Below are 24,536 nucleotides of genomic sequence, written 5' to 3' on the forward strand. Positions count from 1 at the left end.
AGACGCGGTTCTCGAGCGTCAGTCACGGAGGAATTGGGGTCCCTGGAATAAGTGCGCTGCGAAGGATACTATCTGCCTATGCAAATCCTGGCGAAATCCTCAAATTGGCAAGTTTCATATATTTCTATTCATCGGGATCTAGGATTTATGCAATTTGAAATTTTTATAAGCCGAATTTTTTAATTAAATATAATAAAAGGAATTTTTGTTATCTAATTTTATTAAATGTTGAATTATGAAAAATTGAGTATTTTAAGTAAAACAAAATAAATATACATATTTAAAAGCAATTAAATTATATTGCTATTTAACAGCATCACGTTAATACAAATTAAAAATTGCTTACAAATATTCTTGCAGGTTATTGTCAAGCAATGAATATAGTTGCTTCTGTTCTGTTAATTTACTGTTCCGAAGAGTCAATGTTCTGGCCACGGTCTTGTAGATGTAGACCATGATTCTGGCAGTTATTTCTGGTAACGTTTGCGAATCATTACTGCCTGATTACTACGATCAAAAAGTAGTCGGTGCTCTTGTTGAGAGTAACTGGCAGCTGAGCATTTGCCAGTTTTACATGCCAAGTTACAAGAGCTTGGCTTAATTAAAATTATTTCATTATCTTGGTTTTTAACAATATTTTTAAGCGTTATGCCAACTAGTAGCGCTGTAAATATTATGGATTGTTTCTTCTACGATGGAGCAAAAGTTATTTTTCAGGTAACAAACTAAGTATAGTACATGCATATTTTTTAAAATATATTTGTAGTTAATAATCTTTCAACAAAGATATATTTTTAAGAAATATGCATTAAACGAAATTTATTCGCAATAAAAGCATTTTTGTATATATACAGTATATTGCGAGTAAATTTTGTTTAACGCATATTTTTTTAAATTTTTGATAACTGAATTGTTTTTGACAAATTTTTCTTTATTATTTAAATTTTTTTAAAATTATTTTGATGGTGTATATAATATAAATGCAGAGATATTTAAAATAAATACCTCTCTGTTTCATCAAATAGCACTAATTATGCTGGAATGGAATCAAGACAAGTTACTCAATTGTCGCGATGATGGAGAAGCTATGCAGTTATTAACAGATTACCTCGGTGGTGTTTATAACAGTGAAGGTCTGATATTTCCTAGACCAGTTGATAGCACAGCACTCAACAAGGTAAAAATATACATATATTCTAATTATTTTATATACGATCTAATCTCCGATTATAACATAGCTAAAATATATTTGCTATTATAGAGTATATCTGTCCAAACGTTAATTTATGAAGTGTACTCAAGATATGGATCTTTGACAATCGGTGGGATAGAAAGATTGCGCCTGAAGCACAGACTGAGAGTAGTTCAAAGCCTCAAAGATGGAATTGAGAAAAATGTAATAAGAAGCGTTATTGTCGATAAATATATGAAAATGAAGGAACTGCAAGTAATTCAGGGTAGTTGTACATAGAGAAATCATGAAATGTGATTATAAATATCTTAATTATGCTGCGTATACAGAAATTGTTAAGTTTAGTGACAGAAGAATTAATGAGCCAACGAAAATCCGAACCCGACCACTATGATCCGACTCAACCGCCTTACGAAGCATATAGATTTTGACTCGTTCAGAATATTATTTGGTGGACTATCTCCATGGGGAAAATGCACCCAATCGGAATCTCTTTCAGCACGACTATTTCGTGTAAGTTTATAATTTTTGTAAATCATTTGTTCCTAAAAATTTTTTATATACTTTTTTAGAATTTTTATATATTTTTAGAATTTTTTAGAAAATTTCTTAAATTTTTTATTAAGAATCTATAAGGATTACAAGCAGTACAAAAGTGATATGTAATTACTTTAGTAATATACAAATATATTTTCCTACAGTTGATTGATCGTAATCGCGACGGTTTGTTAAACTTCCGGGAACTAGTGCAAGCTATAGGAATGACAGCAACAGCTGATTTAACGCAGAGATTAAAGCTATTGTATACATTGCATTTACCATCACTTCTTACGCCTGTCGATTTTGAATCGCCAACACATTCAGCAGGTGAATGAAATGTTCAACAATACACATACATACATACGCGCGCGCGCGTATAAAATCCATATATATATCAAATATGTTAATTTGTTTATTACGCATTACGATGTACGTCTATAAAATGAATAGATGGAGCTGAAGTGGCGGCAAAAGCTACGGATTTCTTCGATAGCATGGAACAGAGTGTAGCTTCTTTGGAAATGCCGATTAGTGCGGCAGAAGAGCCTTCGATAGGCACTTTATCACAATCCACGAGCTTAAACAGCCAACCAGGTGATCAGTCATGGGAAGTTCAGAGTATGGGCAGCTTGCGTTCGATGATAGCATCAAAAGACAGTCCACTGGATCTCAAAACCGTGCCAAAAATTTCTGAAAGACATTTTATAGCATTGTGGAAAACTATGACATGTTTTCTGCTCAACTCGAAGAACAGGAAACATATCATTGTATCGCTTCCATAGGTAACATATTTGTATTGTATCTAGAAATTTCATTTTGTAATATAATATTTGGTTATAAATAAAATAATACAAAAATTACAGGTTTTTAATTATTTTAAGAAGCAAGTCAAAAAATTGAATATTGAATTGAAAGAAATTACTTGCATCTTTGTTTAGAAATTTACGAAACATTGTAAAGTCTATGGAAATTCATTCTTGATATTGTAAATCTCTTTATTATAAATCATATTTTACATTGTATCATAAATCTTTTTATGATGATAAATTCTGTATAGTAAAACAAACTGACGCATGAATATATAAAAGATATTCCTATCAAAAATATGCCATGTTTTCTTAAATTACCCGTATAAGGATATATGTACATATCTGAACATTTAAAGAAAAGTATCCTTTCCTATTTCTAAAAACTTCATCAATATTTTGCAGTCTTGTATGCACTAGACCAGTGCTTGAGTCTAGTTCCCCTTTTCGAGCCGATTCCCGAACGCGCCGCCTCCTATGGGTGCGTTCGGGGAGACGCTATTAGCGCTACCAGCATCAGTCCATCTTCATTACTCATTAAAAGTAGAACAAGGATAAACTGATGCTGATAGCGCTAATAGCGTCTCCCCGAACGCACCCTATGTCCCCACTACCGCGCGCGGCCTTGACGGCCGAGCCGCCGACGCTTTGTCTCAGGAACAGCTCTGTATAAGAAATAGTACCCTACACCACAAAATTCATTAAAATTATTCTAATGACTATTTTCCTTTTTTATATGATATTTCTTTCTGTTAATAACAAAATTCTTATTATTTTTAAAATTTTTGTTTTCTCTTCTCACATAATAATTATATAGTAGCCAGGGGACAAAGTAGGTTAATATTTATTTTTAAATTAAGTTAAAGCTAAAATTAATTTAGTTATGTTAAAAGTCGCATGAAAAGATTAACTTTAGTTAAAAGTTATGCTAAGATTAAATTAAGTTAAATTAAAATTAATGTCGAAAAACATTATTTATATTGAATTAGAATGTTGTAATTTTTTAAAAATTAGATTGGTCTCTAAATACCAAAACAATTACAATTACATCAAATAAATTTAATCCTTTTTTGCAAATAAAGTTTATTATAAATTTTATATAATAAATACCATTATTTATAGGAAATTGTATATTATTTTATTTTTTATTTAGAAAACTTTTTAGGAAATGGGATAAAAATTAAGAAGTTAAAGTTTATTCCTTTATAAGAACTACTTGAAATTCGAAATTTAAAATTACTTGAAATTAACAAAGTTCTTCAAGTTAAAAGGTATTACATCTTTCAACTTTATTATTTTACTTTGGATTATTTAACTTTGTAGCTAACTACTATCCTTCCTAGTAATGACAAATTATTTACCAATGTAGATTTAAAGACATTATCTATATGGTCCAAACCCAATTGTCCAAAAGCATTTCCACTCCAGTGTCCACAATCAGTTAGTGTGAGTGTGCGTGTGTATCCACTGGTTATCTTAACTAAAACATTAAAGTTTAATAAATTAGGCTGCTCAACAATGTGTTACTTTTGCCTCCACAAAACCGTCATATTCATAAATCATTGCATCTTTAGAAATGTGCATTAAAAGTAAACAAATTACCTATTTTCAAATACAAATTCTCGAATTCAATCTCACAATGTTTGTCTGCAAATACTTGATCATATTTGTAACCCAGTTGACCTTTATCATAGTACACCTAGAATATATAATCATTTAATCCCTAAAGTTAACCAATTATAATCCTGATGGAAATATACTACTGAAATATTTTAGAGAAAAATATAAGATTGTCACAAATTTTGGTAATTTATTTATTTTCTGAATTGGCCGAAAAAATTCAGTAAGTGGCCAAAATTATACAATGTAATATTATAGATGCATAAAATTTTCACTAGTCTGTTAATATAACTACAAAACATGTAAAAAGTTAGGAAGTCCAATTTTCGAGAGTAAAAAATTAATTCTTTGAAAATTTCAGTTTTCTCTGATTTTTCTCGGTAGTAAATACCCTGATTCTCTATCTAATAATTTGACTTTAAACATCAAGAAAGAGAGAGATATTAAAAAATATATGTAATCAATAAATCATTAATCTTACAGAAATTTTTCGAAAAAAGAAACTAGTATAAAATTTTTTTACCAGATATATAAGGGAGGGTTAAATATATATATATCTCTAATAGAAATTTTTTATGCACCTCTCCATCTTCCGTAAGCAAAAAGATGCAAAGATCACAGCCGCAGAGGATCATCTTTATTTTCTTCTTGAGCATGAACTTCATTTTCTTCGAATCGTCTTTATTATAAGTATATATAATACCTTCCCTCTTGCTCTCATTATAGTTGCATGAACACTGTGCAAGCCTTGAATAAAAAATAATTACAGCATTATCATATTGTAGAAAAGTAAAATAAGTAAAAAAATTAATAAAAGTATAACTTATTTGTATTTTACTTTGTATGAAAAGTAAAATTATCATAATTCTATCGCATACATTCTACAGCACAACGTTCTCTAGAAAGCTTTCTGAAAGATGTGTGCTGTGTGGAATTTTACTTTAAAAAGATGCAAAAGGATTAAAAGTAAGATAGTTATACGACTCAATTATTTTTAATAATTTTTTTAAGAGAGAGAAAAAAAAATAATTCATATCAAACTCGATCGAATTCATTTACCCGGATCGGATTTTCGTTTTTGGCCGCGTAAAAATTACAGCAATCTCAGCCATCAGACAACAATCAGATATCGCTACTGGCCTAATGAATTTACTTAATAATTGGCTATTCAGCTGCGTGTACTAACCTAACCTAACCTAATCTAACCTAATCTAACTTTTAGGAACTGGATTAAACTCGACTCGATTAAGAATTAATTATTTTAATTTATTGAGAAACTTTTTCTATTTAAAATATAAATAACACAGTCGTACTAAAAAAAGACAGAAACTTTTAATTAAAAATTAATTATATAATTTTAAAGATTTTGCGCGAAATCACTGCTCGCAATTTGCGATTTGAAACAATTTACCTCAAATATATTTTTAAGGCTTATTGAACATTTTCGAATTCAAATATTCTTTGTGTCCTAATATTTATCTGTCTCGCGATCGAATCGTTTGAAACAATATTGCTAGCATCATCTTCGTAAGAAAACAGGGAAACAAAACAAAAGCCAAAAGTCATAATAATATACACACACGAGAGAGAATTTTCGAGAAGCGTTTACGAGAGCGTCTCAAGCGATAAAATTAACTGTTAAATATTTTGAAATCAAATCGTCATATCTTAATCGAACCGTTCTTAGCAAATCAAGAGTGATATATGATAAGAAAATCAGAGTCATCCCCCCCCTCCCCAAAGGACATACTTAGGATGCGTTCGGGAAGACGCTATCAGGGCTACCAGAATCAGTCCATCTTCATTACTTATTAAAAGTAGAACAAGGATAGACTGATGCTAATAGCGCTATTGTAATAGCATGTTCCCAAACGTGCCCTAAGGCATGCGTAGGATAACGCAATAACGAGAGAAACCCCAGGAAAAAGGAAGCGAGGGACGCTAGAGTTAAGATGCACTTAGCAACGGTCACTTTACTTATGCAAGATCTACAATATCAGCAGGAGTAATGAAGCGTGGAATAAGAGTAACAATTGACCAATTAAAAACCGGAAGTAAACGAAATGGGCGAATCTCATTTCATATTTCTTACTTCTTACTTCTACTCCATTACTCCTGCTGACATTGTAGACCTTGCATTACGGCCCTAGTAACGCGAACAAAGGAACACGTGGCTAGAGATGCTCGGAGAAAAATACGTGCGCTTAGGGACGATTCGATAGACGATGCTTCGAGGGTTACGCGACTAATTCAATTGTAGCAGATACATTAATAAATATCTTTGAATTGTAATCACGGGATTCGGACATAATTATGCTCCCCTTTTCCACGTTATCGTAAACTCGATCTGTAGAAGTCCCCTGATAAGGTAACACGATTTTAGAAGCAAAATAATTATTAATAAATTACGAATACGACGTTTCCCACCAAGAACAATCCCAGCAAAGACGGAACATAGCTGCAGCAACATTGCGGCAATGTTATAACATTGTAGAAACATTATAGTAGTATTACAAAATTTCCACAATGTTGCTGCAATGTGCTGTGTTTGCTGGGATTCTACCTCGCTATGGTATATGTCGAGGGCGGAGGGTCATATATAATCAAGCCATCATGCAATTACTTTCAGTTTGTCGAACAAAAACGTTAAAAAAGATACAAGAGGGAGAAAAAAAAAATTTTAATTTACTTCCTGTAGTAGTTAGATGATTTTCTGTTCAGTCCTCTGTATGCTGGATCGTCCTTGCCCTTTGCAGCATTATCTGCTCCAGATTTTATCATAAAAATACAAAAAACAATCACGCAAAAAGAGAAATTCCACAAATATTAGCCCTATTATCTTGTACGCTGTTATACATCTTTCTATGGTTTCATATTGTTTATGGTTAACAACGCTATCGTTCAATTCAAAATGTTCCATAATTATTTTTCCTCTGTGACTTCGAAATCTTGCCGTGCAATCGATTTCAGATTTCTGCCAATTACCGCGATTATGAAAGCCTTCATGTACACGACGGCTAACTGTGCTAACTATGACATTACACGCACACACACGATGGACTACGCTTCTTCTTCTTCTTAATTTTCCCCAGTTGGATTTCCGACCCAAGAAAGGGTCCTTTAACAGAGGACTACGCTTCATCGATTCGTTCCTTCTTCTTCTTGTTGTTCCCAAAATGGATATCCGACTCTGGTAAGAGTCTGTAAACCGTGTCTTTCTTTTTCCGAGTTTGAATCGAGAATCAGGAATTCGTGAGGTGATCGGGAAATCGAGAAATAACTAGCCGTGATTAAAACTAGGTAATTATATTTCTGATACGTTATTTTTCAGGTACGTTACACAAAAGCGACTAGAGCGGAGGTCAGGCCCACGAGACTTCCCGAACGAGAGTGAGAGCGGTTCTCCCTCGCCTCGAAGTCAGCGACGTGCTCCGATCTCACTCGAACGTCACATCCGGCTGTCAGCGCACGTCCAGTACCCGCACGCCATCTGCTTCCAGCACGCGCGTCAACCTCGCGTGACCAACCTGCGCTCCTAGTGTCGCGAGATCTGGGTATATTTTTATCCGCGTCTTACAAGTCACAGGGTACGTTCCGTTTCACGCATGATACGCATGATGCATCGTTCATCCTTGTTGTTTGTCAAACGTTAAACAAGGATGAACAATGCATTATGCGCATCATGCGTTGAAACGGACGCAGCCACAGTACCACGGTTAGATCGATTCGTTCCATTCGTTCCTCGGTCTCAGGGTGACGTCCCATGGTGCGTATTGCGATACGCGCGTATCGGGCGTATCGAACTCTGCAACCAATCACAGACATTCCGCTGCTTTCAGTACGCCGAAATATGTCTCTTACGTCCCATGAAGCGGATTACGCGGAAGCGGAACGAGCGGATCACCAATCATGCGACTGTTTCAACGGAATTTTTGAAAAGGTTCTATTAGAACGATCCCGTGATTAGTGATCCGCTGATTCTGCTTCCGCGTAATCCGCTCCATGGGACGTAAGAGCCTCATTTCGGCGTATCGAACATACACACACACGCATGCTTGTGTGTGTATGTTCGATACGCCGAAATGAGGCTCTTACGTCCCATGGAGCGGATTACGCGGAAGCAGAATCAGCGGATCACTAATCACGGGATCGTTCTAATAGAACCTTTTCAAAAATTCCGTTGAAACAGTCGCATGATTGGTGATCCGCTCGTTCCGCTTCCGCGTAATCCGCTTCATGGGACGTAAGAGACATATTTCGGCGTACTGAAAGCAGCGGAATGTCTGTGATTGGTTGCAGAGTTCGATACGCCCGATACGCGCGTATCGCAATACGCACCATGGGACGTCACCCTAATACGCCCGATACGCGCGTATCGCAATACGCGCCATGGGACGTCACCCTCAGGGTGCGGTCCCATGAAGCGGATTATGCGGAAGCGGAACGAGCGGATCACCAATTGCGGGATCATTCTGATAGAACTCTTTCAAAAATTCCGTCGAAACGATCCTGTGATTGGTGATCCGCTTGTTCCGCTTCCGCATAATCCGCTCCATGGGACTGCACCCTCAGCCTTTGAGTATATATACATGGAGGAGGAATGCCAGCACTGAAAGTGGTTCCATGATCTGTGCGAGAGAGAAAGGTATATCATGATAATTGCTCTTTCTGCGCATGCGTCAAACGCTACATGTACAATGGCTGGCATTGTATGTTCACACACACATACAATTCGTAATTAAGTACAAAAGTGCACAAGAAGTGCACAAGAAGTGTTGAAACTGCGGTGCAGATAATGATATTAACGCATGCGCAGAGAAAGCGAGTATCACGATATACCTTTCTCCCTCGCACAGATCTTGGACACACTTTCGGTCTACATGAAACCATAGCAATTCGTCCTCCACGTATATATACTCAAAGAGATTTCCAGATTTGGTACCAGCATATAACAGAAAAGGTTGAGAGTCGACCCAACCTAGTTTTAGGTAGAGTTCCTATAAGGAGAGTTGTGCCAATACCGCTCTCGATTGGCTCCGCCATTTTCCGTTAAACTTCCGGTAGTTTCAGCCATTTCCAGCACAATTTGGCAATCTTGGTATAGATTCATCAATGCATTAACATCAGTATTTTGTGTATCCATCGTATCCATATATAAATGTATATAAAGCAAAGTGTTTATATTGAAGGTGTTAATTATACTATTAAAATTGTAATATAATTGTAAATAAAATTAATGTGATTGAAAATGCTGTAGAATAAAAGAAGGATATATTTGTAAATGTAATCTCAAGAATGCTAAAGTTTTCAGCATTTTTAAGGTTACATTTACAAATATATCTAACAGGAACTAAGAGCAAGAACCAATCGTGTTGAAGAATTTTACACAATTGCAAAGCTGCTTTTTCTGCTGAACGCAGCCAATGAACGGCAGTGCAGCGTGCAGCGATATATTTTTGTCGAATATATTTTTAAAAACCCGTTTACCCGTGTAGAATCGTGTCAAAATATACCTTGTTGGTCTTTGGGACATACGAGTGTGATAAGCATTGTTGAATTGGATGTTAAATTGAAACACAAGTGTGTGAAGTTGCATATCATAATTGACAATAAATTCTAATATGTTACATATTGTTGATTAAAGGGATTTACCTTAAAATTCAACATAGTCCATTAATAAGCGATTGACCGTGATGGCATCGAGTAGAAGTACGAGAGAAGTTCTGTTGTCACTAGTGGATGATATTGAATTAATAGCAAAGTAAGTTGCACATTTTGTACAAGTAAATTTTATATTAATGTTCTTTAAGATTAAGAATGTGTAATATGTGTATCACACAGCACTACAAAAAATATAAAAATTGCATAGCCCATTCTATTATTACATTTGAATATCTGTGTAAAATTTTAGACAGTTCACTTATTGGTTTAAAAGTTAATTTTTTGGGTAATTGTTCAGTTTGGCTACGCGTATGCAAATATTGGTGAAACTATGCTCATTCGACGTGTTTTTGCACAAAACAAACGAATCTGGCAGAAAAAAGCGTCGCTCTGCCCCGTGAAACGTAATATTAATCGTTAAAATCCAGTACTTCACAGGTTATAAAACCTGTCATATCGACGAAATGTAGCGACGTATGTGGCCATATGCGCATGCGTTTAGTTACTTAGCGGAAGAGTAGAGCGCAAAAAATACGCGAATTTCAAATGTCTATAGTGTACGTATTTTTACAAGCACCTTGTTTAGCGTGGAAAGTCGCAAACCCATGTGGTGCAGAGAATGCTTCGCGCGCGCGCGCGCGCGCGCACACACACACACACACACACACACACACGGGGTGGGTGCGGGAGGGGGAGCCGTAGGCCCCCCTTGCACCCCATTTTTAATTTACATAAATTATGATTTAATTTGATTTTAATGTGATTACAATCTGATTTCAATAAATTATATAATAAATATTATTCTGTTATTTTTTTTTAGAGAGATGATAGAGAACACAATTGCTCAGAAGCCTTCAAAGCTTTCGAGCATAGAACATGCTCAGTTAACTGAATTGTTGGTTGCCAAGGATAATGAATTGAAAGCGATACTGAAACGAGCTGCCGAGCAGGCTAAGATCAATCTAAAGATGGAGGCATTGAAAGCCGAAGTAGAAAGGCAAGACCAGGATATTCAGCAGCTGCAGCGACAGTTGAAGGAGGCAGAGCAAATCTTAGCTACTGCGATTTATCAGGCAAAGCAGAAATTACTATCTATCGCACGTGCCAATAAAAGGCCAGTTCCTTCAGAAGAGCTTATCAAGTATGCACATAGAATAAGCGCAACTAATGCAATTTGCGCGCCTTTAACATGGCAGCAGGGAGATCCCAGGAGGCCGTATCCCACAGATATTGAGATGAGACTAGGATACCTAGGACGATTGAGTGATCTACCTTTAAACGGACAGTTGCTTGGCTCTCATCCAGGTATACCATCCGATCTACATAGGGCAGGACATCCTGCTGGAGGTAAAGTGCATTTTATACACATATGTATAGAGTTTGAATCAATAACAATGAGCATTCTTTTAAAGAATTCCTATTATTGTTTTAGAACCACCTGTTTCACAATCAAACCAATTTGCTTGGCATCCATCGGGAGAGATTCATATGTCGGTTAGCGGACAGGGCAGCGTAGCTGTAAATACACATAAACAGGAAACGGAAGATGTCGAAGTTATGTCCACGGACTCTTCGAGTAGCTCATCTAGCGATTCTCAGTAGATATAAATATTATATACCGTGTCAGAAGTGCACAAAGTATTATTTTCTAAATAAATCTCTATCTGTACAAAATATATAGAGCATTTCTGAAAGATTACATATTACAAATCTTGCATGGTTACTTTCTTTAGCGTCACTTTGGTTAACGTAGCAACTCAAGAATGCTTATTCGATCATGGAATGGAACATAGCGAGTATTATAGAGGAGATTGTAGCAAAGAAAGAAACCATCAGAAAAAGAATACATACATAGATCGTGTTTTTTTATCTAATTTAGCTAAAAAAAAGATTAATTATTGAATATCACCATATATATAACAAATATTATTAAGATAGTTAAATGTTAAAACCATCTTTCAAAATAGATACATAAAAACAAAATGTGCGTTCGACAAATTCAAATTTGAATCTTACAAAATAAGGTTTATTAAAAAATCAGTAGACTTATGAAAAGCACTTTTATTTTTATTTCAGAAAGTAGGGAAGTTTAAGTTTTCAAGCCCTGTATAATACTTTTCTCAAGCATAGCTCTTGCTTCTGCTAGATGTAATTTTTTAAATGTAATTTAACAATATTTAATGAATTTGTAATTAAAAGAAAAACAATACATAAACATTTATATATTTAAAGAAATGTATCCATCTAATGTATGTATCTATAAACACCATATAATCATATAACCATCCTTAAAATTTAAATTTATTTAAATCTAATAGAGTTATATTTTATGTAAAAAATGTACATTATAACTAAAAAATTAATTTAATATTTATCATTAGAGGTACAATCCAAAAGAATTTTTGGCATGTACTTGTGTAATGTAGCAGAAGTATAATGCATTTCAGGATTGGCCTATAAAAAAGAATGCTAAAGTTAAAAAAAGGGTAATTATTTAGTTTAGGCACTGGTATTCAAATATCGATGTAGTTGTGCTTATTCGATACAGTTTTGCTTCAAACGAACGAATCTGGCAAAAAAAAGCGTCGCTCTGCCCCGGAAAGCGAAATAATAATCGCTAAAGTTGACTAATATTCAGGTTATGAAACCTGTCATACCGACACAATGTAATGACTTGAGCACGCGCAGCGATCATATTCTCACGCTTTTAATCACAAGCGCATGCTCTGTTTAGCACAAGTCATGTTAAAAATGCGCGAATTTCAAATGTCTATATACATATTTTTACAAGCACAATTTTTTGTGTGGAAAGTCGCAAACCCATGTGGTGCAGAGAATGCTTTACGCACACACACACACACACACACACACACACACACACGGGGGGGTGCAAGGGGGGGCCTTCGGCCCCCCCCTCCCGCACCCACCCCGTCCAAGTCGCTAACCCATGTGGACTTTACTTTGCTTGCAATGTACATAGGCAACCAATGTATATTGCAAGCAAAGTATGAGGCCACATGGGTTTGCGACTTTCCACACAAAAGATTAGCAAGATCCTTACGCAAAGATTGTCAATGATGGTTGATTATTACTAGATCATATGCTAATCTTTACAGTATTTATTATTTTTAATATATGTAGACTCATTTATTATTAGTTACTATTAGAATACAAGGAAGTCGTTAAAAGTACACATACATTTTAAATTCGCGCCTTTATTTCATGCACATATGACCACCAAGCATGCGTATATGGCCGCGAAGCATGTACATATGACTGTAGAGCATGCGCACATGGCCGCGGAGAGTGCTCTTGTCGCTACATTTCGTCGATATGACAGATTTCTTAACCTGAATATTCGACAAATTTTACGATTATTATTTCGCTTTCCGGGGCAGAGCGACGTTTTTTTTTGCCAGATTCGTTCGTTTGAAGCAAAACTGTATCGAATAAGCACAACTACATCGATATTTGAATACCAGTGCCTAAACTAAATAATTACCAAAAAAAGTATTCGCGGTATAGAATAATTAACTGTTGAATTTTTACTGACCAGCAAAACTTGTTCATTGAACTGTGATTTTTGAAATAAGATATTTTCATTAGTAAAAGTCAAACCAAATAACTTGCAATCCGCTTCAACTTTATTTACATCTTTGTAGAATAAAAGTTCCTGTATTTTCAATCCAGGGAACATCAACACTTTACTATTATAACCAGAACTCATAATTTGCAGAACATTTCTGAAATACAACATAACATTTAAATAATTACTCAGCATAATTTATCAACAATTATTATTGAACATTCTGTATATATAATAAAAATAAGTGAATACCTTCTGAAACTCTGCAAATTACAAAAAAATGCACAACCTAGGATTGGAGGTAACTGTTTAACCAGACGATGTACACAAACATAGTTTCTTAAATACCAAGAAAGTGATATTTTTGTAGCTAACTGAACTGCTGACGATTTTCTACAACACAAGAAATAACCGTGTAAAGTGTTAATGATACAAAATTTGTAATAAACATAATGAATACTCATATAATTTCTATTAATAATCCTCTCAATTTTTTGCATGATACTGGGCAGCTTACTTCAAATTGGGTGGAAGTGCAAGAGCTCTTCTTAAGGCCTCGCGATCTCCAATATGAAGAAGAATATAAATAGCTTCCATCTCTGACCGATTATCATTTAATGTCAGTCTTTCAGGATCTTTATGTACTTTTGTATTACCTGTTGCATTTTCACAACTTTGTTCATCATACAATACGAGTAGTTGTTTAATACATTCCAGTAAATGTTTGCTATTTATCTTTGCATCAAATTCCGAAATGTTTCTTTCACACAGCCTAGAAAAAAGTATGTATGTTTACCTATTTAAAAATTTTTCATTTTTTTGAAAAGCACTTGATTAATCTGTACCTTTGTGCAGCGTATATATGAAATCGAACAACTGGCTCCAAAAGGAGAATATTTGTGGTGGCGTCAACTCTTTGTATCACAGCGTCCTGTCGTACTGATCTCAATCGGTCGAATACAAAATCATATATTGATGCCCAATCTAAATCCGTTCTTGTGATTATTCTAAAACAAAAAACGTATACATAAAGAAAATATTACGTACATTTTAATTTGCTTTCCAGTTCTAAGAATTAGAAAAAAGAAAGAGTAAATAAAATCGAAATTTAAATTAATCTACATTGATACAAGTGAACAGAAATCAATAACATATTATTATGGTATAAAATCAATATTGTTTTACTTTACAATAGCAATAATATTTAAGAGTAATAATTTGTATACTCTTATGTATAAATCATATTTAAGAGATATTCGAAATTACTTGGTGAACAAGTATCGGACCGTGGATAATAATACACGTGGTGGACGCAACAAGTCTGGATCTGTCATAACTTGTCCAGCAGCAGAACGACTGAAGCATTTAATAGTTTTTGCCGGATCAGCCTTGGGTTTCTTCGTGTGTTTTGTTCCTTCGTCAATTTCATATTTATGCAACAGACCTTCCCTCTCCCTCCTGGACGAAAGAGAAATTTAATTTCATTCTCGACATCTTGTTAAATACAAAAATACAAGATAAATAATAATTCTTTTTTACAGTTAGTGCTAGGCATGTGTCTTGTTTTTAAATGTAAAAAAGAAAGTGAAAAGAGAAATCAACATTTATGTTGACATCGCAGGAAACTCGATGTCGATGAAAGATCTAAGAAAAGTAAGGCATTTTATAAACTTTCAATTTCTAAATTTCCTACATTGCAAAACTTACATCCATCGCTCCTTCTCCGGACACATAGAAAGACATCTTCCAACTATGAACTCGACAGACGTCGTCATTATGTCTCCTTGTCACCACCCGTTTACTCTAAAGAAACATTATTATCTATTAATTTCTGTTTATGTGAAGATCAACGAAGGCTATATTGCAAGTAAACAATACATTTAAGCCCAGTTTGACCGGTTTCGCAGAGCAGTGTGTATACAAACGCACGCGTGCAGAATTCGACCAATCAGCAGTCCGATATATGACCACGCAGCAAATCACTGCTTCAGAATCCATCACTAGTTGATTTCTCCTGCGTGTCACACGACAGTGCGGACGAGCCTTTGCTCAATCGGATTGCGCGCGCGTGCATCGGGTTAGTTGTGTAATAGTACGGCGAGTACGGCGAACGACAACAACAACATATCGGTTGACAGCTTCCGGACGGGCATCATCGACGAGTGATTTGTCGCGATCTCCTGACTGAAATTCACGAGTATCTTTGCAGTAACGACGACGTCTCGGGGGAACACTCCATAAGCGCCGTGATGGCGAGGCAATTGCGAGACACGCCGGATCCTCTTCCGCGCAGGAGATCTACATCGCGGCTCGAAAGCCCACTGGTGATTCCCGCCAATTCAACGCCAGGTATGTACGTGCCAAAGGGTCGCGAATATCGTCGCGCCGTCGTGCTCCGATTTCATGCGACGCGGTTGTCATCTTTACTATGCGTTTTCACCGCACATTCAATTCCGTGTGAACGTGAGGCACCGTGAAAATCTACCTAACCTCAAACACCGGTCTCTCGAACCGCTTTAAAGAAGATTGGTAAAGTGATTTAAGGTCCTATGTGCATTGTTTGTGTATTCTTTTTTATTCCTTTTAAAAAGGTTTAATTTTGTTTGTGTCAGATTACCTCAATGTAGAAAACACACTCTTCTCTCACCTGAGGGAGAATCTAAAAACCCTCTCTCTGGAACCGCAGTAACTCTAATCGTCGTTTCTCCTTACAAATAATTTTTTTATCTAGAATGTGTGAGCACGTAACAAAATAGAAAGTTTCGAATGTATTGTCACCAGTAATAATTAGCAGTAAATAATGAAAACTCTTTAATAGTTGACCGAACTGGCATAGGTTTATTTATTTGATTAGCATATTTCGACTTGAGTTTTAGGTCCTTTTCAAACGCAAATACAATAATAAAGCTCTAGAAAAATGTACCCCTGACTTCATTGTTTGATTTGTAATTTTTATATTGTATATATTTATACTTGAAATATGCATTTTGTTCATTTATGAAATGCATTTCAGAAACGTATCATAACATGAATGTGAGCACACTGCAAAATTGGTTGAACAGACTACCCGATGGCTGGAATTCACCGCAGAGTCCTGATGAACTTGTTATTCAGAAGAGAGGTCGACGCCGCTCCATAGTATGGTCTCCTGATCTCGATACCTACAAGCGACGTAGTCTGCTTAGGTACAATTCATTCACGAATTCTTACATGCATTTATAAGAAAGTCGATTTTTAAAACCATTTGCATCAATGTAGCTTTGAACTCAATTTAACTTTTATTTTCAAATTCTTAGAAACTGATAAAAGATAAAAAGTTGAACCAAGGTCAGCTACATTGGTGTAATTGGACCCAGAAACGTTCAATAACTTTTTTGTCCATCAGTTTGAGTTCCAGAGACCGCACACCAGTCAAAAGTCCGTCAACATCAAACGCAGCATTGAGAGATGTTGCTAGAAAGAGACTATCTCTTATTGATACTCGTCAATCTGATTTTGCTACACTGGAGAGTAAGAAAGTATCGTTGTCCTCTCGAATGTCATTAGATGCTGCAAATGTGCCAAGAGAGCGATCCAACGACAACTTAGTGAAGGGTCTACGTGGTCTCAGTCATGAGCAACTCGTGCAGTTGATTATGGAGTTGGTATACGCGCAGGATAACAATACAACGTTGCGCGAGAGCGAAAAGCTTCGTAGTGTCCTTTCCAGGAAGATGCCAGTTGCAGATATTCAGCCATTGATAGAAAAATTAGTTGTCCTGCAACAAAACGTTTATGCCAGTCTCATGTTTGTCTCCAATTTGGCCGATGATTCCACATACAGTCGAGCTTATATACATCTCGATACATTTCAGGTTCATACACATATTGTAATTAAGACATATTTATGAAATTTTTTCTTACTTTTTTATTTTAAAATTTTGATAAATTACTAAATTTTTGTTTGATTGCTCGATTTATAAATGTTTTTTATTTTTCTATTTTGTACCTTGTTTCTTTAGAAAACTTTAATTGATCAAGGAAGAATATTACAAGAATCGCAACACTGGATTTCACTGATGCGCTATGCACTAGAAGCATGGAAAATTACTAGAGAATTGCCTGAATGGAAGAATAAGGGTTCTCATAATATCACACGAAAATGTTTTAAGAATCTGTCGCAGTTTTGTACTGAAGCAATAAAAAGAGGAAATTTTGAAATATCGACTCTAGATATTTACATTGAAAGGTATGTAAAATATAAACAGTTTTTAACTTCTATTTCTTTTTAATATTATTTATGAGATTGCAAACAATTTGAAGGACATTTTGTATATCAAACTTAATCAAAGAAATGGAAAATTGATAGTTAAAAATTTTTTTAGTCTCAAAACTATAGCTGCAGAGTGCGAGGATTTTCAAATTTGTCTACAGATTGCAAAGGAAGGAAAGCATGAAGTTTAAACCTTCTGTCTAAAAGATACCACGTATATGATAATTTTATTTCAATATTTTTTCTACGTAGGCGCGGGATAACCAAACTAATATTGACATGTATTTGTATACAGGATGATATGCAAGAATTAGCCAGTGCTAGAAATAACCAGTGATTAAAAAAATAACTAGTGAAATTGTTGCAGATGTTTTGTTTGCGGATTTTTAATAAATTAAAAATGAAAGAGGATTTTATATCGTTCTTACATAAATATATAAAATTCACTAAATATTCTTGAATTATCCTGTATATGCATATATATCGACATAAACATATCTATTTTATATTTATCCAGTTAATGACTGCGCTTACATATATATAGACACAGGGATAATATATATATATATATATATATATTATTTACTTTTTCGACGTTGATTGATGCAAAATGAATTATATATATCTCGGGACTCTTTTTAAACAATTTTGCTGTAACTACAGATTATTTATATTAATTCATAAATAGAAAAAAAATCATTTAACTTATCAATAATTGTTACATTTAAAAGAGACAGAAAATGAGTCCACATTTTCTAATGGGAGCTTATTATTAAGGGTATGTAATGAAGACAGAAGCAAAGATTGCTGATAAAGCATTAATTGATGCTCAATAAAAGACAATAAAGAGATCAGTCTTTCTATTTACAGGAATAGTTTGTTAAATAATATATTTGTTACGGCGTAAATAAGAACAACTTGGAATTAAACTTTTGTTTGGATAACTCGTATAAATGGTATTATAATTTTGTTGCAAAATTGTATGTACATGTACATGTATATATATATACATTTTTGCATATATTTTTAATCTTATATAAATTATATTTCTTTCATACAAAATAAGTTCAATGTAAAACAAAGATGTCTGATGTATGTAGCATCAAAGGCATGTTTTTATGTCAAGTTTTTACGTTGTATTGTATTCTTTCTCTATTTATCATAATTTAATATAATAATCATAGTATCGTCGAATAATATTTTTATATATTGTATTTTTTTACACGACACTAATGTAATTGTAATTAATATTACTATGTGTATTTATAATGTAATTTTAATGTATTTATTGTAAATCCTGACGGGAAATGGACTAACGCGAGGATATTTTTTTATTAAAAACAATTTATTCGTCATAATATATATCGTATCTTCTTATATAATCTATCCATTATTACTTTCGAAAGGCACATATGTCACTTGACGAGCAATCAGAAATCGTCTAAGCGACTCGCATTCGCATATAGGATACACCTGTACATATCTATTACAAGAGCATAATAGCGATGCTTAGAAAATTTCTGATAGCGGTCTATTCAATCGATCATTATCCTTTTCTTTGTACATGCCCATCTAAATATTATATACGACATTTCAGGCATTATCGATTCAATATATATGATTGAACGCGTAATCGAAACGTATCATCGATATTTCTTTAGTGCCCTATTTACGTTTTTTTTTTCCATATGATTGCACATCGTCATTTTAAACGCTATTTCATATCATTCATCGTGCGATCGGCAAGATCACGTCGTTTAGGAACAGTTAAAAAAAAAAAAAACGGAGATCGAAAGCGAAATCCGCGAGACCCCGACAAATACATATATCAAAATAGCCTGAATAAATAAATGTAACAACATAATCTGACCTCATCTAAACTCAAACATTTAGGTGAAGCAAATTAAAGCAATAAAACTCGTAAAGCCAATGCTCGCACACAAATCACAACAGGCACAATCTAAAATCGAAAAAATGATGTACAGTATTTATGAAATTTCGAGACGAATATTCGTGAGAAAAATATCGCGCACGATTATTTTTTTCACAACTTGTAAAATTCTAACATTTAAAATCTTAAAAACTAAATCTTAAATTTTAAAATTTTGTACAAGTACAAAAAAACGAAATTAAAATACACTTTACATTACACAACGAGTAATGTTCCATTATTTATTTGCGTGTCTTAGCTTACTACATAGAGCAGAAAGCCCTTATTAACCAACATCAGCTCAAATTTCACAAGGATTAAAACTGTGCGTGCATATTTGTGAATCCTAGAAAAGCACCTGTGTAATGATAAAATAAAATTCTTTCCAAAATAAATTACAATATCCGAATAATGCACATTAAACATATCATTATATAAATGATTTTTTGATGGCTTACGAGAGTATATGAGAGACATGAAATGTCTCTCAATTCTTAACTAAACTTTCGAACAGAAAGTTGAGTTGAGAATATGTGTGTAGCTATAAATTTGTGATAAATGCAATAAAATCGGGTGAATATCCGGCCAATAGTTGTACAATCCGTTATTAAAACATCTGTTCTACATAAAATGTGAGAAGAAAGAAAGATTCATTAAGAAATGCATTGCTATGTTTTTACATATCGTCAACAATTATAGATGTGTGTATCTGTATGATCGTTCACGGATTTATGGTAAATCGCAGTCGTCTGCCGATTAAATCCACGATGACGCAATTTCAATTTACAAGCTATAGAAATACAAAAAAACCCATACGCTGTAATTAGAAGATTACTACACTGTAAAAAAAAATGGGTAAATTCTCGCTTTGCGATATCCGTATCCGCTCGGATGGCAATGCTATTAAATAACGCTACTAATATGCCTATGTATCGTATTGTAACAATTAACAAGATAAAGCTGCAAATCGAATACTGTGGTAATCGTCGTATATTCTGCGAGCATTTTAATCAACCGCTGGTTGTACTCTGGGGTTCACTGGCTGTACTCTAGGATATAACTGAAACATATAATACAATATTCTACAACTTCAAGCATTATTAGGAATTATTAAGAATTTAAAATGAAAGACGCTAAATATATCATTTTTATTACAATGTATTATAATAAACTATCTTTTTATATATTTTATATCTGAAAATTATTTTTGTTATATTATTATATATTGTGTTATATTAAAATTTCATTAATATATTTATAAAATTTATTTTTTATGGTAACAATATTTTAGCATTTAGAAAGCACTTTTGTTTTTTTCCTTAATATTCATTTAAAGTATGTAGTTTTAAGTATAAAACAATAAAAGAATTTTATACTTTGATATATGATTTATTATAAAATGCATTTTGATGATAATTTTGCTCAATTCCCTAAAAAAAATTAATCTCGTTTATTACATCTCGTCAATTAAACGACTTACCCCCAATAAATTCCGAGGTACATAGCCTTCTTTATGTCCGAGTTTGCTCCACCACCATTCTCGTTCATTATCATCCCCCTTTCGAAGTACGACTACAGAATCACCATTCTTCAGCGAAAGTTCATCAGCGTGTTGTGCCTCGTAATCGAAAACTGCGTATACTTGACCATTATTCATGATCCCTAGCTTTTCTTGAACACCTGTGTGTCAAAAAGAACGGATTTTTACACAAATGTATCCTTTATTATTACAATCGATTTTGAATTTCGCTCTTATGATACTAACTGTACAAGTACTCCGAACATCCGTCGAATCCTTCCTCGTCCTCCTCGCATTTCTCCGCGGCGGTCTCGTGATCTGAAAGCGTGGTCGCAAAAATACAAGCACCATGTTCGACTAAGAATCTCACCATGGATAGATTGTTGCAACTGGCAGCGCAATGTAACGGTGTCCTATATGAAAAATATTAGATTTAGATTATTGTAGGTTTAAAATATCTTGCAATATACTACTTCTCATATTTCCAAATTTTAATCTCTTCTCATTTTAATAACAAATTCTCTGTTACCAAGTCATCAAATTTTTCTTAAAATTTTATCAAAGTAAAACAAAATTGTTCAATCTTTAATATTATATATTTTTATAATTAAATTTTAAATGAAAAAATCTGTTAAGTAAAGCTACTTGAAATCAAGTAAAGAATTATTCATCAAATCTCCTTTACACAAATACCAAAAACAATCTACTGCGTTTAATTTACCATCCGTCGCTGTCCTGAGCGTTGACATCGCAACCGAACTCTACGAGGAATTTGACGATCTCAAGGTGACCGGCGCATATGGCGTTGTGCAAAGCGGTGATGCCTTCGTCATTGGCAGAGCTCGGATTGGCGACCTCTTTCGCGGTTTTCCTCACGAGCTCGAGTTCTCCCTCGAGACTAGCGTCAAGTAGCAACGCCAGTGGATCAAACGATACCCGCCTGGACAGATTGACCTTGCCGCCGCCGCCTCCGCCTCCCGTACTTGACGACTTGAGATTTCCTTTTTTCCTCCTCATTACCTCCGATATCTTGCCTCCGTCCGTCGTTTCCATTTCGCCACCGGTGCCCCCGGTCAATTCTGAGTCGGTCTTCATTTTCGGCTTATCCTCTATATTGATGACATTCAAAGCGTCAATGATGTCCGCTTCCTCCAGCCTCTCGCTGTCGCCGATATCGTCGCTGATAATGTTCTTGCAATTGTCTGTCGTGTCGATGATTTGTGGTTGATGTTGCTGTTGTTCGGTTTGCATGAGATCCGCCGGGATTTCTGTTTCCGGGAACAGGAATGCCGGGGGCATCTCAATTCGTCGATTTATCGACACATGGACATTAGATTTGGCATATCTCAGCTTCGGTTGCTCCGATATTGGTACTTTTTTCAGTGTCAACGGTCGAGCTTTGAGAATCTGATGATTCGCTAGCTGTGTATCCGTAGGAGATTCAGGCGGTTCTGATGTAGGAATCGGCGGTATATCCTCGTCCTTATCCGACCTACGAGATTTATAAAATCAAATTTGAAATTATTAAAATCCTTATTAAAATCCTTATTGTCGCCAGTAATAAATATTAATAAGAATTAAACACTTAGTTTATTTAACTGGTAATTTTTTTATTAAAAATTCAAATAAACTTTAAATAATATATCACAACGTTTCGATTATCACTTATGGTCTTTTTCAAGTGATTACAATAACTAAGAAAATTTTCAAAATTTATTCTCTTAACATTTAGCGAATCATAAGTCCGTACTCGCGGGATCAAAGTTCGAACATTAAAAGGTGCAAATTTAAACCAAATCGAACTAACACATACCTTAATAAATTATTCTCATGAATCTTACACGTTCCGAGCGTCATAATTATCATAATAATTTAATTAAAACGATTAAACTTTAAAAATCAGTCCGCACTAGAAGAGAGCAACCGTCGAAATGACAATGTCAAACAGAGAGACGCTGATGAAAACATTTTATTATGTTGACTTAGTATGTCTGTTTATATATTGGATTCAGGTCCTCAGTATCGGTCTGGAAATTGAATCGGTTTATAAATAAGAAATGTTTCACAAGGAAAAATAAGAATGTTATTAATTTATAAACTGATACTGAAAACTTGAATTTAATATGTAACAAATTTATTAAATCAATACTATAAAATGTTTTTGTCGGTATCCCTCTTTTTGGCACTATTATTTCGACGGTTGCTTCCCTTTAGTATAGAGTGATTTTTAAAGTTTTATAATTCTAATTAAATAATTATCACAATTACGATGCACGAAACATGTAAGATTCATAGAAATAACTTATTATGGTATATGTTAGTTCGAACTTTGGTCTCGCGGGCACGAATCCATTCGTCAAATGTTCCGAGAATAAATTTTTAAAAATTCCGTAATTGTTGTAATTACTTGAAAAAGACTGTAGGCAATCGAAACGTTGTAATGTTTATTTTAAGTTTCTATTGAAAATTAAAAAGTCTATAATTACATTGAAACATTATTGTAATATTATTAACTATACATGAATGAATTAAGAGTGGTGATTGTAGCTAATAATTTTATTTCCAATCTAGAAGTGTAATATATTAATCTTAAAAAATTAATTTGTAAATGTAATGTTTGTATTTAGTATTGTGTCATTAAAAACCCCGAAAAAAATAAAATACAAATAAGAAAATTATACGCAATATAACTGTCGAAAAAAATTAATTCGGTCATGAAATTTGTAATTTTCTACCTACTGTGACTATAGGAAAACCGAATATAATTCGTAACGTCGAAATCGCATCCAATATTTTATGAACCCTGAATAATCGTGTCGAATTGTTGGTCGCAAAAGATACAAATAAATAAAAACCTGCAATTAAATTACACGATTGTATCTAATCTGGCTGTCGCTCGATATGTCTATCGACATCAACCGTCCAACGGACAGGTGTGATTAACAGCTATGCAGTTGAACATCGATTTACGACTAATCGTGCACGAAATCGTCACCGGACAAACGCAGACCACGCAGACACGTTAATCATATATATCACACTAACGTGTACTGATCGGAGAACTCGTGAACACTAAGAGGAGCCGCGGGCTCTTGTCGTCTCCGCGGTACACGGAGCCGCGGTTCTATTTCGGTGTCTATTATTCGAGACAGGCTTCGATTCACTGGCCAAATCGATCGCGAACTAATTAACATTTATAATTAACCCGGTAATCGTTTTGTCATTCCGCAGTCCGAGTCCGCGCAAATTGTTCAATAAATTTCTTGATGACTCCTCGTAACTTTATGAAAGGTGAGTGAAGAAAGTGTAAAGATAAACTTAAACAGATTTAAACTATAATAGATAAAAACCTTTCACTAAATAATAACAAAGATTTTAAAATATTAAAAATATTCAAAATAAATTATTTTAAATTAATTTTATAATTATA

At 34.3% G+C, this 24,536-nt stretch overlaps 5 protein-coding genes and 1 pseudogene across 13 annotated transcripts in view; 3 read left to right on the plus strand and 3 right to left on the minus strand.

The window, feature by feature from the left end:
• The first annotated feature begins 360 nt into the window (after positions 1 to 360).
• Positions 361 to 2,592, plus strand: LOC105831638 (annotated as a pseudogene).
• On the minus strand, positions 2,285 to 7,738 carry LOC105833408. Of its 3 annotated transcripts, none has more exons than XM_036286761.1 (5): positions 6,848 to 7,733; positions 4,740 to 4,905; positions 4,141 to 4,237; positions 3,900 to 4,018; positions 2,285 to 2,422 (listed from the first exon to the last, which is right to left on the minus strand). In XM_036286761.1, the coding sequence occupies exons 1-5, from the start codon at positions 6,937 to 6,939 to the stop codon at positions 2,402 to 2,404; spliced, it is 495 nt and encodes a 164-aa protein (XP_036142654.1). In that variant the 5' UTR covers positions 6,940 to 7,733; the 3' UTR covers positions 2,285 to 2,401. The 3 variants fall into 3 exon arrangements, with proteins under 3 accessions (XP_036142654.1, XP_036142656.1, XP_036142655.1); XM_036286763.1 differs by lacking the exon at positions 6,848 to 7,733 and adding an exon at positions 5,218 to 6,841; XM_036286762.1 differs by lacking the exon at positions 2,285 to 2,422 and adding an exon at positions 3,162 to 3,203 and having other exon boundaries at positions 6,848 to 7,738.
• Positions 7,739 to 9,247: 1,509 nt separating this feature from the next.
• On the plus strand, positions 9,248 to 11,708 carry LOC105831014 (mediator of RNA polymerase II transcription subunit 4). 3 transcript variants are annotated; one of them, XM_012670821.3, is made up of 4 exons: positions 9,248 to 9,347; positions 9,803 to 9,919; positions 10,640 to 11,166; positions 11,252 to 11,708. In XM_012670821.3, exons 2-4 carry the CDS (start codon positions 9,852 to 9,854, stop codon positions 11,419 to 11,421), a joined length of 765 nt encoding a protein of 254 aa, XP_012526275.1. In that variant the 5' UTR covers positions 9,248 to 9,347; positions 9,803 to 9,851; the 3' UTR covers positions 11,422 to 11,708. The 3 variants fall into 3 exon arrangements, with proteins under 3 accessions (XP_012526275.1, XP_012526272.1, XP_012526273.1); XM_012670818.3 differs by having other exon boundaries at positions 9,249 to 9,347; positions 9,506 to 9,919; XM_012670819.3 differs by having other exon boundaries at positions 9,256 to 9,347; positions 9,654 to 9,919.
• A 157-nt stretch (positions 11,709 to 11,865) lies between these two features.
• On the minus strand, positions 11,866 to 15,417 carry LOC105831011 (SAC3 domain-containing protein 1). Of its 2 annotated transcripts, XM_012670814.3 has the most exons (8): positions 15,284 to 15,417; positions 15,113 to 15,208; positions 14,672 to 14,863; positions 14,251 to 14,412; positions 13,923 to 14,177; positions 13,658 to 13,798; positions 13,373 to 13,562; positions 11,866 to 12,273 (listed from the first exon to the last, which is right to left on the minus strand). In XM_012670814.3, the coding sequence occupies exons 2-8, from the start codon at positions 15,178 to 15,180 to the stop codon at positions 12,184 to 12,186; spliced, it is 1,098 nt and encodes a 365-aa protein (XP_012526268.1). In that variant the 5' UTR covers positions 15,181 to 15,208; positions 15,284 to 15,417; the 3' UTR covers positions 11,866 to 12,183. The 2 variants fall into 2 exon arrangements, with proteins under 2 accessions (XP_012526268.1, XP_036142431.1); XM_036286538.1 differs by lacking the exon at positions 15,284 to 15,417 and having other exon boundaries at positions 15,113 to 15,277.
• A 71-nt stretch (positions 15,418 to 15,488) lies between these two features.
• On the plus strand, positions 15,489 to 18,068 carry LOC105831013. Of its 2 annotated transcripts, none has more exons than XM_012670816.3 (5): positions 15,489 to 15,754; positions 16,419 to 16,590; positions 16,791 to 17,259; positions 17,407 to 17,633; positions 17,770 to 18,068. In XM_012670816.3, the coding sequence occupies exons 1-5, from the start codon at positions 15,655 to 15,657 to the stop codon at positions 17,846 to 17,848; spliced, it is 1,047 nt and encodes a 348-aa protein (XP_012526270.1). In that variant the 5' UTR covers positions 15,489 to 15,654; the 3' UTR covers positions 17,849 to 18,068. The 2 variants fall into 2 exon arrangements, with proteins under 2 accessions (XP_012526270.1, XP_028048585.1); XM_028192784.2 differs by lacking the exon at positions 15,489 to 15,754 and adding an exon at positions 15,779 to 15,934.
• A 915-nt stretch (positions 18,069 to 18,983) lies between these two features.
• Positions 18,984 to 24,536, minus strand: part of LOC105831010 (myb-like protein P) — a 32,539-nt gene continuing 26,986 nt past the window's right edge. For all 3 annotated transcript variants that reach the window (XM_012670813.3, XM_012670812.3, XM_036286539.1), the window contains 4 exons: positions 21,828 to 22,598; positions 21,353 to 21,519; positions 21,068 to 21,267; positions 18,984 to 20,647 (listed from right to left, as the gene is read on the minus strand). In XM_012670813.3, the coding sequence (XP_012526267.1) occupies positions 20,594 to 20,647; positions 21,068 to 21,267; positions 21,353 to 21,519; positions 21,828 to 22,598 (1,192 nt within the window). In that variant the 3' untranslated portion in view covers positions 18,984 to 20,593. The remainder of the gene's footprint in view (positions 20,648 to 21,067; positions 21,268 to 21,352; positions 21,520 to 21,827; positions 22,599 to 24,536) is intronic.

Source organism: Monomorium pharaonis, chromosome 5 (genome assembly GCF_013373865.1).
Source record: "Monomorium pharaonis isolate MP-MQ-018 chromosome 5, ASM1337386v2, whole genome shotgun sequence".
Lineage (NCBI taxonomy): Eukaryota > Metazoa > Arthropoda > Insecta > Hymenoptera > Formicidae > Monomorium > Monomorium pharaonis.

Coding starts and splice junctions, on each gene's coding strand:
- LOC105831014 (XM_012670821.3), top strand. CDS start 9,852: ATGGCATCGAGTAGAAGTACGAGAGAAGTTCTGTTGTCACTAGTGGAT. Junction 9,920..10,639: donor GATATTGAATTAATAGCAAA/GTAAGTTGCACA, acceptor ATTTTTTTTTAG/AGAGATGATAGAGAACACAA. Junction 11,167..11,251: donor GGCAGGACATCCTGCTGGAG/GTAAAGTGCATT, acceptor TTATTGTTTTAG/AACCACCTGTTTCACAATCA.
- LOC105833408 (XM_036286761.1), bottom strand. CDS start 6,939: ATGATAAAATCTGGAGCAGATAATGCTGCAAAGGGCAAGGACGATCCA. Junction 4,906..6,847: donor TCATCTAACTACTACAGGAA/GTAAATTAAAAT, acceptor TTTTTATTCAAG/GCTTGCACAGTGTTCATGCA. Junction 2,423..3,899: donor ATGTCTTTAAATCTACATTG/GTAAATAATTTG, acceptor AATGTCTTTCAG/AAATTTTTGGCACGGTTTTG.
- LOC105831013 (XM_012670816.3), top strand. CDS start 15,655: ATGGCGAGGCAATTGCGAGACACGCCGGATCCTCTTCCGCGCAGGAGA. Junction 16,591..16,790: donor AAGCGACGTAGTCTGCTTAG/GTACAATTCATT, acceptor TTTGTCCATCAG/TTTGAGTTCCAGAGACCGCA. Junction 17,260..17,406: donor TACATCTCGATACATTTCAG/GTTCATACACAT, acceptor TTGTTTCTTTAG/AAAACTTTAATTGATCAAGG.
- LOC105831011 (XM_012670814.3), bottom strand. CDS start 15,180: ATGACGACGTCTGTCGAGTTCATAGTTGGAAGATGTCTTTCTATGTGT. Junction 13,563..13,657: donor AATTTGCAGAGTTTCAGAAG/GTATTCACTTAT, acceptor GTTGTATTTCAG/AAATGTTCTGCAAATTATGA. Junction 12,274..13,372: donor TCAATGAACAAGTTTTGCTG/GTCAGTAAAAAT, acceptor TCTTTTTTATAG/GCCAATCCTGAAATGCATTA.